The sequence below is a fragment of the Coturnix japonica genome, chromosome 3, assembly GCF_001577835.2.
Source record: "Coturnix japonica isolate 7356 chromosome 3, Coturnix japonica 2.1, whole genome shotgun sequence".
Taxonomy (NCBI): Eukaryota; Metazoa; Chordata; class Aves; order Galliformes; family Phasianidae; genus Coturnix; species Coturnix japonica.
In genome coordinates this window covers 48,824,700-48,842,383 of record NC_029518.1, presented here as the reverse complement: position 1 = coordinate 48,842,383, position 17,684 = coordinate 48,824,700, and the positions used below count along the sequence as shown (strand labels likewise).

At 41.4% G+C, this 17,684-nt stretch overlaps 1 protein-coding gene across 2 annotated transcripts in view; it reads right to left on the bottom strand.

The window, feature by feature from the left end:
• The window catches only part of TXLNB (taxilin beta), a 33,638-nt gene extending 16,343 nt beyond the window's left edge, over positions 1 to 17,295 (bottom strand). The window contains exons 1-5 of one of the 2 annotated variants that reach the window (XM_015858413.1): positions 17,094 to 17,295; positions 13,069 to 13,162; positions 10,968 to 11,399; positions 9,300 to 9,391; positions 4,835 to 5,005 (exon numbers count right to left, since the gene is read on the bottom strand). In XM_015858413.1, the coding sequence (XP_015713899.1) occupies positions 4,835 to 5,005; positions 9,300 to 9,391; positions 10,968 to 11,385 (681 nt within the window). In that variant the 5' untranslated portion in view covers positions 11,386 to 11,399; positions 13,069 to 13,162; positions 17,094 to 17,295. The remainder of the gene's footprint in view (positions 1 to 4,834; positions 5,006 to 9,299; positions 9,392 to 10,967; positions 11,400 to 13,068; positions 13,163 to 17,093) is intronic. The other variant, XM_015858412.1, reaches the window with a different exon arrangement.
• Positions 17,296 to 17,684: the final 389 nt, after the last annotated feature.

Sequence of the window (17,684 nt, the reverse complement as noted above, 5' to 3'; positions counted from 1 at the left end):
TTCAGATCAAAGTAATCCCTGAAAAGGGGATGTTCATGCATGCCTTAGTTCATGAAACTGCAGCACAGCTTTTGCTTTGGAATAAGATATTTAGTGCAAGTCGTTGAAAACCCTTTTATCAAATTTCTTTTTGATTTATTTTAAAATCCACTCTTTTAAAATGCCTCCTTTTAACTAGAAATCTTCATATCAAATTTATGGAATTTGAGATTTCCACTTTTAAAGAGGGATTATTTTCTGTAGAATCCCTTTGCATTCCACAAGTTTCCTTCCCTTTCCTTCTAATTGACAGATATTGGGATGGGGGTAGAAACGAGGAAAGCTCATGGGCTGGCTCTCAAAGAATCAAAGCAGAGAATCAGAACCTGGCTTGAAGAAAGATTGATGGATTATGTTTTCACCAGTTATTGCAATTCTGTTTTGGATTTTGTTTTATTTATGGAAGGGATTGGGGAAATAATTTAGATCCATTGCTTTCAATCAAGAAGTATGGACAACTTTATTTCCCTCTTGTTTACTTCCAGGGCAGCCTGCCCTGATGGTGAATGCCATCCTCATACTAAATACCTAGTATCATATCTACTGTTGTTACAAATCATGCCAGAACCATTTTAAGAAATCTCTCCACAGCATGCAAATGGCATGCATACTCTAATAAAGCTTCAACTATTTCAACTATTCATTTACATAAAAACCTCTGATAACACTGCATATGCATATTTTCTGTAAATATATCTGAATAAAGCTTTTGCTGACTCGAATGAGGTATAATTCATATCATAAATGTGACAGAAAGGGTGTTGATTCAGGTCCTATTCTTAAACTAAGCTGAATACCAAGTGCCCCAGCTCTACTTAGCATGCAAATCACAAGACTGATCTTGAACAACTGCTGCTCAAGGTAGAGGACGTTTGTCCTTTTGCTGCCAGAATGTTATAGAGATGACAAAGCCTTGGATGACAGGAGGAAAACTGCTGGAGCCATCTGTTAATGATACAGTAATGGGCAGAAATCACTCTGAAATTGTGTTTGTGCTGTGAACTTTGCACAAGAAAATGTGTGTGTGCTCACAAACAGAATAGAACAAAGTGTGACTCCAGAAGGGCTTCCACTCAGAAGAGGTGGAATTACAGAGGGAGCTGGGCAGTGGTTCGGATATAAGGGATTCCTGCTTCAGAACCTGGAGTCAAAATTGAACACAAAAACTTGAGCTCCTTCATAGATTTAGTTAAATCAGAAGTTCATTTTACCTCTCATTTGCTGATTAAAAACTGTTCATGTCTCTTTCTTCTCCATGGCATAGATGCAGCCCTGAGCAGGGAGAAGAGCAACAAGGTGCCCTCACTTCAGGAAAGTCAAAGACAGACTGAGAAACTAAACTTGTATGTCTGGAATCTTATTTCCATTGCTTTGAAACACCCTTCCTCAAACATATTTTTTTCTGTTTTAATGGACCAAAGAGTGTCATAGCATAATATCATTGCTGTGATTTAAATCTCACTGGAGTAATAAATGAAGCTGAATATAAAATGAAAAACTGGTGTTTTGCACTGAAGTCACACTGAACAGCTCTGGTATGAGGTGAAATTAGATGTCTTGGAAGTAGCAATCATGCAAATCCACATATATATATATATATATATATATTTTTAAGAAAAGGGAACGTGTTACAGAGGATCTTGCATCTTGCTCATCCTTCCTTCTGAGCTGAATAATTACAGAGAACACATGCAGAATGCAAAAATTCGTGGTTAAGGATACCAAAAACCAAGAAACCTTTTGATGCACAGCAGAATATTTATCTTGACCTCTTCTCCTTTGGAGAACAAGCCAAAAGATATCTGTCTGTGGGAACTAGGGTATGCCCCAGAAGGCTCCTCAGAGTCCCTGTGCCAGGGGTTCTCTGTGCCTGATGCTGTGCTATATCACTGAGCCACCTGCAACACTACCACTCCTGTCTGACTCTAGACTCCATGTTACCCTAAGGTAATATGGGTTCAGTCTCAAAAGTCTGCTCCTCTTCACTTCCTCACCTGGGTAGGCACAGTCTGACAGCCTCAAGCCATCAGCATCACCCAGACTACTATCAGAAAGCTCCAGCTCCAACTCTTTCTTTAGACCTGGCCCCATAATGTGGCCCTTTTTTTCCAGTAAGTGCCTTAATCTCTCCCATTTCAAGACCCCACACTGTAAATAAGTTCCTTTAAAAGTAAGTTTGTCCCCATCCTGCAGGACTGAAGACTGTCCTCATTTCTGTGTTACTGCTGTTACAGCCCTAGTAGCTGTGTAGAGCCAAGTGCCCCTGCCTCGCCTGCTTGTGGGAGCAGAGCCGAGTGTGTTTGGGGCAGTGAGTTCTTGGTATCTCTATGATGAATTCATAATATGTGAGAGCCACACTGTTGCACACTCTGTTTATTCTTTAAACACTTTGAAATTAAGCATCCAGTTCTAATGAGAAAAACAAATAAACAAGCAAAAATAACATTGTAAGTTCTTTTTAGATTTCCATTTGTGAAAGACTAAAATCCAGCTGTAAACTACTGTTCCCTTTCCTCTGCCCTTAATCTTAGTACTATCTGCCCTATAAAAGGTGTATTCTTGTGTCCTACTGCAGTAACGCTATCACTCTCCTGTGTTTTACTGCTAAAAATGTAAAAATGCATTGAATAAAACCTTGTAAAACTATGACAAGGGTATTCTGTAGTTTGGGATTTAGCACTGGAATGTGAAATAATCTGCATATGGAAGGGCAACATTATCTCTGGTCCTTATATCTTTCCAGAATGAATCAAGACAACTGTTAATCCACTGAAGCCCTGTCAGCAGAAATGATGTGACTGCAGACTCCTCATTTTCAGTGAGCTCTCCTCACTCCCAGGCAGCCTGGACTGAGCCTCAGGTCCGCAGTTTAGAGCCAAGCCCATAATCAGAACTGTTGACTGTTGTGACATTTGTATGAAAGTCATTGCTTAATGCCTGTAGCAGGAAGGACAGGAGACCTGAGATATTTATGTCATTACAAGACACTAAGTAGCCACCAGACTGTCAGATAATTGGCAGGACATGAACACAATGCAGAGAAATGAGATGCTATTGCTCTTAGCAGAGCTGTTCTCTATTGCAGTGGGAATATGTTCTGTTATTTCATGAACATTTATTTTGCTTTTCTTGGAGGGAAAATTAAACATCTGTTTTCTGCTGTGAAATGTAACTGCAAGGAAATAATCTGAATAGCTGGACTGTAAGTAAGTGAAATTTTGAGGCTAGTATCCAGCACTAGTCAGAAATTATCTTCTTTGATGCATTGTGGATTTTCAATGCAGCTCTGCATTGCATATTCATCGCCACTTGGCTGCACCAATCTCCAATTAATGGGAACTCCACACAGCAGATGAGTGAAGACAACATTTACATGACGTGATGTGCATATAATGTACCACATGGCAAGTCAGAGGACATTCATGATCTGGGCAAGCCAGGCTTCTCCTTTGCTATTAAAATGACACAATCTCTGACAGGTTTTATTTTCCGTTCTTTGGAACATAATCAGAAGTGCTAATCCCAAGTAGTAAAAAAATTAGGAATCAATTTCTCTGTTCTGCCAAAGCCAAAATAAAAATTACTTAAGCATGAAGTTTTAAGAATAACACACTGTGGATTCTCCTATTTTAGGCCCTCTCAGTTCAGTCATAAGTAAAAGAATATTACACTAAAAAAGAACCAGAAGATGACATTCTGGAGGTTTCCAGAAGTTAAAGCCTTAAGGCAAATATTCCAATAATTTTCTTAAAAAACTTAGAGACAAAAACAGATCAAAATATCAAATGTTTTTCTCTATACCTCTGTTTTCCGCTGTCCTGGACATAAATCTTAAGCCATAAATCATAAGTCTTAGATCACTTCAAAGCTGGTTTATATTCCTACTGAGAGATTTTGCCAAGAAGGTCTGGCAGATCAGTGTGGATTGATACTGAGGTATATAGCCCAATATACACCAGGTTTTGTATGAATGGCAGGCACAAATTTAACTGATGGTTTCAAGCTCCTGTGACTGAGTGCCTGGAGATTTGCTTCTAGTTTTCCTACCTGTTACAACTGCCATCTACCTACTCATGCCTGCTTCTGTTTAGAAGTGGCCATTCCCCATTCTTATCAACATACAATAAAAGTTGAGGTTAGATCCTAAAAGCCTGCTCCTGAGCTGGTAAAAATGAGTAGAAATCTGTTAGTAGAGGTTATATGAGGTGAGATTCTTGCTGCTGAGAATTCATGTGTGTAATTCTACAGATAACTATATCCCCATAAAAAAGGATTTTTAATAGACCAAAGCAGAAGCTTTTTGTATAACATCACTGTCACTGACATACACTGAAAATAAAAAAAGAAGATCACAACAGAAACTTACCTCCTGATCAAAAGATTTTTCAAGAACAGTCATATTATGAATTTCACATTAAAGTGGCATGATGCACCAAAGAATAGGCAGGTGTGATATGTGGATCCTAGCCTTTTGACACTCCTGAAAATTTGAACTGGTGTTCATAATCCAGACAGCTTTCACAAACAGTGTCAGCTCCTTCCTGTCTTGAAGATTGATGTCCTGAAACAAGTGTCCTGATTGATGGACATGACAGATCACTTGAAAATGCCTGAATGCTCAAATAATGCAAAAACAGCTGCCAGCTTTCTATGAGTCCTGTATAGCAAATCTGGTGTTCATGTTTCTCTGGCCACACACATGTATACACGTTTGCAGTCTTGGGTATCTGATAAGATACCTTCTGCAAGACCTGATACAGCTTAAAAAACATCCTTCCCCAGTGTCAGCACTCACCTTGAGAGTTTTGTTGTGCCTCTGAAGCTCCCGGCACAGGCTTTCAAGCTTGCTGCGAGCAAGGATGGCTCGGCTGTGCTCACTCTGCAGCTGGTCCTTTTCCTTAGTGATCTGGGCCTGCCTCTTCTGCAGGTACTTGAGCTGCTTCTGCTCAGCACGATGCTCCTCAAGCTGGGCAGGGAATGGGAATTAAAACAAGTGGAGAGGAGAAAGGAAAAAAATAAAGTGAATTTATCCAAAGGGCAGCTGTGAGATTTTAGTTTTGTTTTAATGTTAAGAACTGGAGTAGTCAGTAGCTCTTTACACAGTGAGATAGGGACAGCTTCTTGTGCACCACAGCCTGCTCACTGGCAGGGCAGTATAGGAAGCTGAAAAGGCCTTTACTTACTCCAAGTGCTGCTCAGTGCAGTTCTCATCCTACAACCAAAACTCAGTGCCTTAAGAGCTACTGGGAAGAAAATTTACTTGTCCTCAGCCAAACTAGGACAAGGCTTTTCAGGAAAGGATTCCCCAGAAGTGCCAGTGGGCACCTCCTCTTTGACAGGCTCCCCTCATTCATGAAGTGTCCATCAGTCATATTTCTGAAGGCCCCTGTCATGGGGATGGGTTACAGGGAATCAAACATCTTTCTGTCTCTTTGGCTCCACCTCAGTTCTGAGGAGTATAAAACCTGGCAGCTGTTTCTGCAGATGTGTAGGAACTGTGTTTCTCAAAGGGCTGGAGGAAAGAATCTCGTTGGAGGTGGGAGGAAAGGGAACATCAGAATTGCTGATAGCAGCCCCACAAATATCAGTCATTTCCTCTGACACATTCCTGTTACTGGCTGTTGGACAAATTTGCTGTACTGCAAATTAACACTGTAAAGCAAAACGGCATGTCACCTCTGAAGCATTTAATGATTTCTTCTTCCATCCCAACCTGCAGCAACCCTTCTTTCTCAATTACAGGCATGTATGCATTGTGAGACATTCCAAAAGTCCAAAAGATGTTTTCCAGTTATTCATGAGCTGCAATATGAAAACCTTAATAGTAATAGTTGCCATTAGGGCACATTATTTAACAATATGATATTGGTGGTATTATTACCCCACTATGACTGGGAAAGTTTGTGAGTGTGGGGGAGTGATGTGCAGCTCAGACAAGACAGGTGGCAGGAATAATATGTTGCACTTGCTCTGCCCAAGGATCTGTTTTCTGCAGATGTTCTGTAATTTATGCTTATGGTATGGAGGTCTGTGTATTACCAATCACATCACTGCTAGTCATACCACAAACCAAAGCAATCACCAGCTTGGAGGATATTTACAATTGATGCTCAGCTTTCAGCATGTTGAGCTGTGCATTTTTACCCTGGTAGATTAGAATAGGAGCCTTTACATCTAATCAAGTTGTAATATTTTTTCTATCACTGTAGGGAAAATTAGCCTCTCTGTAATTAAGGATTTGTTTTCCTTTATAAGCTTGGTTTTGGACCCTTCTTCTTCCCTTTTAAAACACAAAAAAACCCCATTCTTTTTGCTTCACATTTTTCATGCATAGCCTGTGCTTAGTAGATAATGCTTTGTCCAAATTTAAGATGATTTGCTCAAGCTGTGTTTGAGGTAGGGGATTCAGAATGAAACAGCTCTTAGTCAGATACCAAAAGGCTTCCAAGCATCTTTTGCTCTTTATCTATCTATTTATTTAATTATTTCATTTTAAATGCCTTACTCTAGAAACTGAGGTTTGAAAGTTCTTAGAAATATCTAGTATGTTGCATTACTTTTGTACGGAAGAAGGAAATTCACTGGTAAATAGGAATGACAGAAGAGCACCAGAGATGAATTTTTAGAAATAAGTAATGAAATATCAGCTAAAATTTACTTCAAGTATAAGGAATTTGATGGCTGACCTGATTATATAAACTCTCAGTTTAAGAAAACGAAAAAAGCAGTTTTATCATTACCCCACTGTACTCTTACAATACTCGTGTCTATGTATCAATGTACAGTTACACCCAGAACTTGAGAGATGCTCAGGATTACTGAAACCATTCTTATGGAATTCCATAATGACTGTTTGTAGACAAAAACTACAATGAAGCAGAGTCTTCTCTACTGGCCCCAACCACTCTGGCTACATAAGAATGAGCAGATAAAATGCACTCTGGTGGCAAGTTGTAGGGCACAGCTTATGTCCAAATGGTTCAACTGTTTCCTCCCTGTCCCTGCAGATATGGCCTCATTAATACTAGCAGGGATGCAACCCATGCTATTTTCTGATGCCATCAATTTTTGCGTGTACTCATCATGATAGCCTGTTCCAGAGCATGTGCTAACACTTAAATAGCATATAGTGGAGTGACTTTGGGGACATAGCGCTTTGTTGTGTCCCTACATATGAACAGCCTCTTCAATCAGAGCCAGTAGCATCACCTTGTGCTCTGAAGTCATGGCCAGCACCCAGTTCACTCAGCCTGGCACAGTGCTCTCTCCCAGAGCTGTGCTGCAAGAAATGCTCACATCACCACATGATTAACTGGACCAGGGAGCTGATCCAGCTGGAAAATAACTCAGTAAATGCAAAAAGTGACCTGAAGTGTGTGATGGAGATGGGCAACAGGGGACAGACAGAATGGTAACTGCTAACAAGCTGCACTGAGTACTGTAAGGGTTTTTCCCATAAGCTTTGAGTTGTATTAGTTAAAGGATTTATTTTAGTGACATTGCATAGGATGTCAAAAAAGAATGTGTTTTTGCTTTAGTTCCTTTCTCCTTCATGGGTTATTGGCAATGTGGGCCATGTTCAGTGCTCCAACAATGCCCGAATGCAATGGAGAGTACATCAGAGAAATCCTGTTTCAGTTAATTTGTGGACGCAAGGTCCCTTTAGGCAAGGGCTCAATTATAAAATGCCAGAGCCCAATTTATGAAATCAGAGAATTTTACATGGAAGAAAAGGAAAGCTGAACATCACATTATGATGAGACATGGACACATCTGTGCATAAAACCGATTACAAAGTCAGTGTTCTGCTTGGCACATTATTCCATCTCCGTAAACTAAAATTCTGCAGCCATTTCACTTGTGAGATTTCCACTGCTTAAGGACACTGAGACCTTTAACTACTGAAAAGAAAATCCTTTATCTGAAAATAACCCATCTTCATTGTGGAGAGAACAGAGAAAGGGAGTTATGTCATCATTACAGGTGTAACATTATGGTTCAGGGGCTTTTACTGTTCATTTCACTATACTTTGTTTTCTCTGATGATTGGCTTCGGCTCTCTACTTTCTGATTTTCTACACTCTGACACTTCATACTGCATGTTGTTTCCACTTTGATCAGCTCACTGGTATGCAAGGTGAAGGAGCACCTGTGTGCAGAGGTATGCAGGGGTCCTTGCAGAAAAGGAAAACAGGAGTACCAGCCACTCGGAGCTGCTGTAGGCTTGAGCTCATCTCCAGGGTGTGTGTTGGTGTGGTAGTGTAAAACAGCTTCATAGCTCCATTTTTCTTAACCTGTGGAAGGAATCTATCCTGTCTTTTTTAGCTATCTGAACACACTGGCAATGCCAGAGTGCCAGCATAAAAGTTGTGGAGAACTTGAGCCTGTTACATCCCTATGGCCTGAGCAAGAAAGGCAGATTGACTTTGAAGACTGATGTATGTGCAAAGAAAAGGAGGACTGTGCTTTTTTCAAAATATGCCACTAGAGAAAAGGCTTTTTTTCTTTTTTCTTTTTTTCTTTTTTCTTTTTTTTCTTTTTTTCTTGTTCCCCTATGCACCTTCTTTAATTTACCCAACTAAACAGGTTTGTTAAATAACTATGGGTTAAAAATTAATCACACTATTCCAGTACCTGTTTCATGAAGATCTGATGAACACCAATGAATACTCTAGGGATGCATAAACTGAGTATTTAGTCTAAAATAGTCATGAATAATCTCTTAATGAAAGCAGTTTGTATAAGAGAAGAAACATACATCCCTCGAAGAAGGGAGAGATGTTTAGAGGATTAGAATAAAATCATCTTCTCCCTGAAAAATGGAATTATGCTCACAGTATTAAAATGTATATAGAAACATATGAAAGACATGTTAAGAATAAAAGTGAATAAACAGTTTTAATAAAGACATGTTTTTGTTGTTATGACTGTAGCATCTCAGTGATTCCATTCCTTCTGTTATACCTCCTTATGCCAGAAATATTATACAGATTTATCTTTAAGTACAAATATTGTCTTATCAACTTTTTAGCCCTTTCCAAATTCAACTCAAATTCCAGCTTGTTTTCCTCACTTTTTTCTTCCTCCCCACTCCCCTTCCACTTGTTCTCACTCGTAATTGATTATTTAACCCTGACAATTGCTTTTTTCTATAAAGTTAACAGCACAGATGCTACTACTGTGTGAGGTTGGGCCATGATGAATGGTGTGTTTATACCTTCCTCTATAGACAGTTAGGAGGGAACCTTTGCCATACTCACCAACTCAGCATACTTCTTAAATAACAGGTCCAGCTTCTCCTCTGGCGTAGTCAGCTTGTTCAACGTTTGCATCAGGAGGGTGGCTTCCTTCCCTTAAAAGGAAGCAGAGATTTGATGGTAGAGATAGTTTGTAGCTGACACACTGTTACGAAATTGTTAAGTGTGTTTGGTTTTTATGTATGAATTGTATATTTGTTTTTTATGAATGAAAAATCTCTTTGCAGGAGTGAAGTGATAGAAACTGGGCTACTCTTGTGCTGCTCAATACACTTGTCTAGCCAGGTTTGGGCTACATGAAAGTGGTGTAAATCAGTTCCCTGACTTGGTGTAATGAATATGGATACCAGAGACAGTCTAATAATTATCTTGGCATACATCACTAAATCACTGTGTAGATAGTAATGTATTATTTCCACGCTGATACTTTTTGGTATTCATTTCAGCCCTCAGTATGATCTAGAGCTTGAATACTGCTAGTTCTTAGAATACAAAATGTCCCTGGCTTCCCTGGAGCTGAGGATAGTTGTGGTACAATGGGCTTGGACATACTTTTCTGTATGTGCCTCTTCCCAAGAGGCTGGGAGGGAAAATTCACCCTCATCTTTAGGACAGATTCTTTCTACTTCAAGTCTAGTGAAGCCCAGAAGTACTGTTTGTGGAGAATATCCACTATTTCAGACTAAGTTATCCCTATAGCATTGATATATAAAAAAAAAAAAAAAAAAAAAAAGGAGCTAAAATCAATCATGGAGTAAAAATTGTTGCAAGTGCAGCTGGAGAAATGTACTTTAGTAGTGTTTCCACTTGTCTTGGAGAGGTACCAACAAGTGCACCACAGCCAAGGATATCGGAATGGGGAAGCTGTATTTCACATGGACATCCAAGAAATCTGAACAAAGAGCCTTGTTTCTTTAAGCACACTCTGCAGTGATTCTTCTGTAGGATTAGTCTAGTGTTGGGTTTGAGTTCTCATGCAGAGAAGAGGCATGAGGATCAGTGGAAGTTATGTATAAATGGAAATAAACTATACATTTGCTAGACTGGGATGCAGCTACATTGCTCTCTAGTGGCTGTACAGTAGAAACGATTTTAAGCTCAGCTAAGAGGATCCTGCAGTTGCCAAAAGGACCAATGACTATGCTTAGGGGGAGCAAACTTAATGATTTATTGCAGTCTGTGATGAGTCTGCTGAATGAAATATAATGAGATCATAGCAGTGAATTTGTTTTGCAGTTTCCCTCTCGGCCACTCCATGTAGTAACACCACTGGCACAGCTATGACCATTGAGAAATCATAACTGAGGGAGTAGGAAAATAGATGTACAGGGGCATAAACAAGAGATCAGGTGTCCCTTTGTCTAAGAAAAAGTATTCTTCAGTGTTTCTTCAAACTCACAGCTTTGGCCACTAGTTTGGGTGGACCATTAATCTACCAGCCATGTGATAAAATCCTGAGCTTTCATCCCTGTACAAGGATTAATGTCTGATAAAGCCCACTGTATCTTTTAGGTAACTGCTGACAATTTTTATCAAATAAAGTTATGACAGCTGCCGTGGTTTTCAGTGGTCCCTATCAGCCATAGCAAAGACTTAAAAAAGGAAAAAGTGAAGCCCAGGGAGGTTTTACTACTGTTAGCAGAATAGCTATGTAAGTACACAAGCACTTGCCTAGTCCTTTCAGGATTTTCTTCTCCAGCTTTTGTTCCTTGCTAGTGCTGGGCTCCTTTGCTCTTGAAGCATCTCCAGGGGCTGGTTTGTCTTTCTCACTTTCTTCATTTGCATCCTCATACTCTGCATCCTCCATATTGCCCACATCTCCCTTCTCCAGCTTGTCAGTTCCTGCTGTAGTGCCATCCTTCTCCATCAGACTTGCTGCAGACCCATAGGTTTTAATAATGTCCTCCAGTTGCCGGCTCAGCTCCTCTGAGATGTCACATGTGGCTGCTTCAGTCTGGGCACTGGTTTGGTCTGTGGGGGGCAGGGGCTGTGAGCTGGGGACAGGTTCCTCCTTGCTTTGTCCCTGAATGTCTTGCCTAGGTGAAGTGGAAACCTGCTGCTGCTTCTCGGTGAACTGGTCATTCTCCATGCTTGGTGCAGTACCTGACAGCAAAACAACATAGAGTTAATTTAAAAGCAGAGAAATCAGTTTTCTCAGTGATCACAAGGCTTGGCCAGGATGTGAGTGATCTGGTGTGGGATTTGGTGTGGCAGGTCATCCTTTCACTTTGGCTTGATGAATACAACACACTGAAACAAACCAACGAGGTGATTTACCTGTTGGGAGAAAAGTGAATTGTACATCTGCCAAGAGGAAGATAACACTGACAAAGCTTGACCTCTTGTTACTGTTGCAAGTGATAAAGCACAAAAGGGCACCAGAGCCATCCATACTACTTCCTTCTCTGAACACAATTTGCCACTTGCTTGTTTTTCTTGATTAGTTTCACCTGCAATACTGGCTATTGACACAGGCAGCTTTGCTTCAGATTTGCATCACTTTCACTTCCTGTTTCTCACCCATCAGCACATCTTAAGTCAATAATAAGGAAAATGAAGTTTTTAGAAGAAGCTAGAGAACTGAGAATTATGCTCTTGGAGTGCCCAGCATGATGCTTGATATGTGAATGGCCTTGCCTGGCAGTGACATAGTAACAGCAACAAACAGTTCATAATAAGATAAACAACTACAAACCACCTTTCTCTTGTACTTGCAGTGCACTGCTGACAGCTTGTTTGATAAAGTACAAAGCGCTGAATAAATCAGAGCATTGTAAAATCAACCAGGTGTAACACAAATTGATATTCAATGCTAGTATCTGGTTTGAATGTTGCATAATTGGCTCCCCAACTTGCAGTGGAGACTTTGCATTTTTCCAGACACATCCAACCCACAGCCCACAGGCTGCATGCAGCCCGGCACAGCTGGCACTGTGGCCTCCCCCTGCCCCATGCCATCATGGCAGCAGCCCGGCCCCTCAGCACCAACCAAACATGGGAGTGCTATCAGCCCCATGGAGGCACAGGGCAGTGCCAGCTCACAGTGCTGGCAGATACGTTGATGGATTTTGATACGTTGGCTAGACACAGTCCTGTGAACAGAGAAAAATACGCAGTGCTTTTTCTTTTGATAAAGTACAGATGAAGCAAACATGTGGAATTGGCACATTCATCGACACTTGCTGAATGCTGAGCAGTGAGGTGGTGGATGATGTGTTTCAACATTCCTTCTTGTAATTATATGATTCATAATAATGTCAGCCAGGTACTTAGTGGGGACAAGGAACAGGAAGGATATTGCTTTGTCAGATCTAAGGAAGCTGCTTTCTTATTTTTGAAAAGACAACTTGTTTTGAAAATATGGAGCTAAATGAGAAGCATTTTGTTTCCTGTTCAGTTGGCTGTAACATATATTTGCTATGGTGTCTAAGCTTCTGCAGCTTTCAGAGACATAAACAAACTTGGCCAAAGGCAGTGTGTGATAACAGAGTTGTAGTTCATTGTTATACATGACATGGTGTTTGTTGTTAAAATCTCCCCAGTCAAAGTGGTTCTCAGTACTGCAGTAACTGTCACTACTAAGGCTAATACTTTTCAAGATTTGATTGGTGAGATATCTGATCAGACTTATGGATATGGTACTCAAATATTATGTTTCATCATCTCTAAAGCAATTCACTGTAAGACTATATTTGAAAGCTTTGAGTGTGGCTCAAGATGTGCCTAAAAGCTGGTATCTACAGAACCATGGCCCCCTCCAAACACAACTCACCAACAGCAATGACTTGGAAAGACAGCTGGATGCAGTCTCATGGACCCCATCAGGCAGATGCATCTGATTCTTTCCTTTCTACATTTGGCACAGTCTGAAAAGTGATGGTAAACTTATATTGGTCAGATTTGGTGTCCTACTGACTTCAGTTTATCTTGAAAGATTAGGCCTTACATGTACAATTTAGGTAAGCAATTTCAGGTTAGGCAGACGTTTGTGATCTTGTTTTGACTAGCATTAATTGACAGCCAATTAATACCACTTCAGTAATATTACTGCAAATGCTAAGCTAGAAGCTCTGCAAAATATGTTTTTGTTTCTGACATGTTCAGGCTAGTATTTACAATTGTATTCATTAATTTGAGGTAATTGGCAATTGGCAATCAATCAGCTAGAAAATCCAGGATCATCAGCTCTTGTTTAGATAGGAAAAAAATGTTGTGAAATATATCCCCAATTTAAGCCATGTTGTTTTGTAATATGTTCAACACAGAAGGATAATCAGATCACAAATGCTTCACTCTCAAACACGAGTTTCTCTTCTTCCTACCTCCCCTTCTCTGTAAGAAGGCACATGTTGATGCTCCTTCTATCAGGACTCGTAGTGAACCCCTGAAGTCTTGTTGAAGACATGAAGTGGGATGGCTGTGTCCTATGTCAGTTCTTCTCCACTAAGAGCTCTTGTGAAGAGCACTGGAAGCCAGAACCTGGCCCTGCTTTCCCTTGGGAGCTGCTTTTCAGCTGTGGGCATACCAGTAGCCCCCTCGATCACAGCAAGGTCCCAGACGCACCTATGCGCATCTTCAGCCTCTATTCGCTTTGTCCCAGACCTGAATGCATCAGTAGGGCATCCCTGCTTGCCTATGGACCTGCCCTATCACTGCGAAAGTGCTGGTGGGTTTGCAATCTGTATCTATCTCTGAACTCCCCACATACCCAGCCCTGACCCTAACCCATATCATGGCTCCTTGCGGTGAAGTCCCTACTTCCGTCAGCCATGTCATCATGCTGGCTCATGGCTCTCTTCCAAGTCTTAACAGCATCACTCATGAAGCATCACTGTCTGGCTAAGGTTCTTCTCCTAAGTGAATCACTAAGACTGCCTACAAACACAGTAGGTTCTAAATCAGCAGCAATGATTGAGTTATAAACAGTGTTTCTCAGTTAGAAGTGAAACACGTGGGTGAACTGAAGAGAAACTGAATGTTTTGAAAACAAACAAAACAAAAGTTGACCTCACAGGAAATCTTCACTGATATGATCTATATCATTCCTGACTAGAAGGGGATTAGTTATAAGTTTCTGAAACCACAGCAATTCACATGTGCTGAGGTTAAGGCTATCAGCCTGAAATGGTAAGCAAATAGGAACTATAGAAATAACCAGTGACTCCAGAGTTGTCACTTACTATATCATACTGAGGATTGTGTTTACACAGGCAAGCAAACATTTTAGCATTTTCTTTCATTCTCCTTTAGGCTAAATCAGAGATCTGATAACTGCTTTCAGCACAAACACAATGTCTGTTAAGACTTAGCACCTTGTTTTGTGTAATGGATTCCACAGTGTGAGAGAGTTTATATTCAGGAAGACAGAGCAGCTCTCATCTTCTGAAAACAGCCTTTGGCGACGGGAAATTTTACTGCAGTAATTCCCAGTCCTGCTCTTGCTCCAACTTGTTTAACCTTGATATGCATCAGGAGTTCTGTCTTATCTGGCCATAAAAGACTTACAATGCCAATCCAACAAAATCCCAAGTATTTACATTACTGCTGTCTCAGACACAGTAATGTCTAAAAATTAGGTGGCTGATCCCAGAAGAGAAGTTCCTCAGCCCCTTAATTTCCAACAGACTGAGGCAAAGGAGACAGAGCCTGCTTTTTGACTCTGCCTCTTGACTTCTGTGACTCCTACAGCTATCACTGTCTTCACACACACAGGGATTTTCTATAGGGCCTTAGCTTATTTTATGGTGAGGGGTAGGACTGACCAGTCATTTGATTGACTCTGAGTGTTTGGTCTTGTTTACTTTTTTCCTCCTACACTTCCAAACCCTGTACTTGCCCCACAACTCTGAGATCAGTATCTCTCTCAGCCCTACCTTTTTGCACGCAATTTTGATTCCAGACAGTCATAGTTGCTCCCTACAGATATTCCCTACAGACTGAGAAAATAGTACAGCCATACAATGCTGTTTCTACATCAGCCTTGCAGTTTTTAGCTCTGTGTCTGCTTGAGATAGCCAGTCTAAATTTCAAGCCCAGACCCTAGGTGTGTGTGTATGTTTCACTTTGATTCTGAGTGTAAGTCTGAAACCCTAAGTTTGTCTTCATCATCAGCAAAGTTAGAGAAAACCATGCTGGAGTCTGTGGGGACAGCATTGCAAGTCATGGCTGGGAGGAGGTGTTGGCAATGCAGCTCTTGGTTGCTTAGCCAGGAAGACCCAGGACCTAGCTGTAGTGATGGTCTTCCACCACTAGGAAGCATCCTGAGAGCCTACTGCCTCCCTATGCTGACTGTGGCAGAGCTTCTCCTTTCCTCTCCTCCCTCAGTAAACACTCAGCAAGCACATCCCAAGAGAAGGACGGACCTCCTTTGAACACTGCCCCAGCCTTGGATGAGAGGTGACTGATGCCAGGCACAGGCTGATGCCTTTCTGTAGGAGGACTCCTGTCCAGACCTGCTGTCCTGCAGTGAGACTGGTGCCTGGGGTTGATGCAATCAGCATGTTGGGTGAGAGAGCACACAAATGCGGCAAACACGCAACATAACCAGAGGCAACAGAAAAGAAGTGTGCAAGTTCAGTTAGATAATGTACTGAGTTGGTTTAGATCTGACCGTATCCCTTAGTATTTCACATATATGGCACTATCTGCATTCACTCTGCTTAGACATCTGTCAGTGCTTCCGAAGCAAAAGGTTGGCAAAGCAAAAACTCATGAGCTGTGTTGTTGCTGCTGGACAAACCACCCCACACAGTGCCCTGTGCCAGCCCTCCTTGTGCTGCTGGGGTGGAGGTGCTGCTGTAACTGGAAGCACAAACTGAGCATAAAACACAGGTCTTGAGCTTGGGCTTGCATGCTGTCACAATTTATTACTATTATTATTATTTTGAACAGAACTCTTACCATTCCTTCTCACAGGAATTTCTTTGTCCTTCCCTTCTTGCAGTCTGAACTTCTGGAGGGTTTACTAATTCGCCTATATTTAGCACCTGCCTCCCCATGGGTCCAACAGAAAGACACATGGCACCTGCTCTGCAGCCAGGAGTTATTTTAAGCACTTCTAAAACGGGGAATAGTATTTCACACTTTTTGCTCAAAATTCACATACTCGCACATACAAGTTCCCTAAAACAAAGTGTTCTATATAATTACACCAGGCAGCATATGCCAATAAAACCTAAAGCTTCACTTCAGCATATCACCATACTAAACTACATAACACCTCCCAGCAGCAAACATTAAACCCTGAAATGGCCAGCAGTGGTGTAGATCCAATTACCCTCTAGAAATATAGAAGTGCCTTCTTATAGCCTGAAGGCTGTTCTATATATTACTTCAGAACGCTATGACAAAATCAGCTTTATCAACTATGTGCTGCAGCTGAATGGTGTTGTGATTTATGCATGATTTTCTAGCACAAAATCGAACAAATCTGGCTGTTTGGTGGCACGTCTTCTTACAGGCATGGATAGAGCCTGGACCCAGAGACTTTCTGATGTCTCCTGTCTTGTCTTTCATGTGGTACCTGAGTCTTCATCAGTTTTTGTTGTCACAGCCATAGCCTCTATTTGCACCCAAAAGCCAGCTCTCCCAAGTCAGCTTACATTTTTTTGATCATTCAAGCATTTCATCCTTTCACCAATGGGCTTCCATGCTCTCCTGTTTTCCTCACATGCCACACAGTGCCCAGGCTTTCCAGTGGGGAAAGTGGGCTGACTGTCTCAAAGGGAAGCACTTAGATTAAAGTCCTTGTGCCATGCCACCAGCAGTAACAGCAGGGAAGCTCTTTGTCAGACTTACCAGAGCAAAGAGAAGTGCAGGCAGAAGTCAGGTAGAAAGCTCAAACCAGGGCACAACAGCAGCAGAACACCGGATTATAATCCTGCCACCAAGAAGATCAAGTAAGGGGGAAGGAGAGAGTGACACAGCAGGAACAACCACTGCAGAGCCCAAATGCGCACTATGCAGGGGACTGGCTGTGATAGGCGAGCAGGGAGGCTGCCTGCTAGTTGGCAGCATAACCCAACTATGTTGGCTATTCCCTTCTCTGACAGAGATAGCACGAGAGGTCAGTGACTCAGGCCCTTAGAAAGAAGAGATACAGGAAGGATTCAAATACAGCTGCTACTCTTGAAAGCTAAGTCTTAGTCTATCAAGGATTTGATGTGTTGTGCTCTGTGAAACTTATCTTTATTAAACATGGACTGATCAAACTCTAAGTCTTCTGTCTACACCAGGAAGACTAGGGTGGCTTTCCACAGTGTGAGCTCACACCTGTGACTGCCCTTTGCAGTCTGGTCTGGATTTGTTATAAACCTGATTCCTGGTCATAGACTCACAGGAGGACCACTGGATGTCTCTTGCCTTTTGCTCATAGCAAGCTTAGCTATG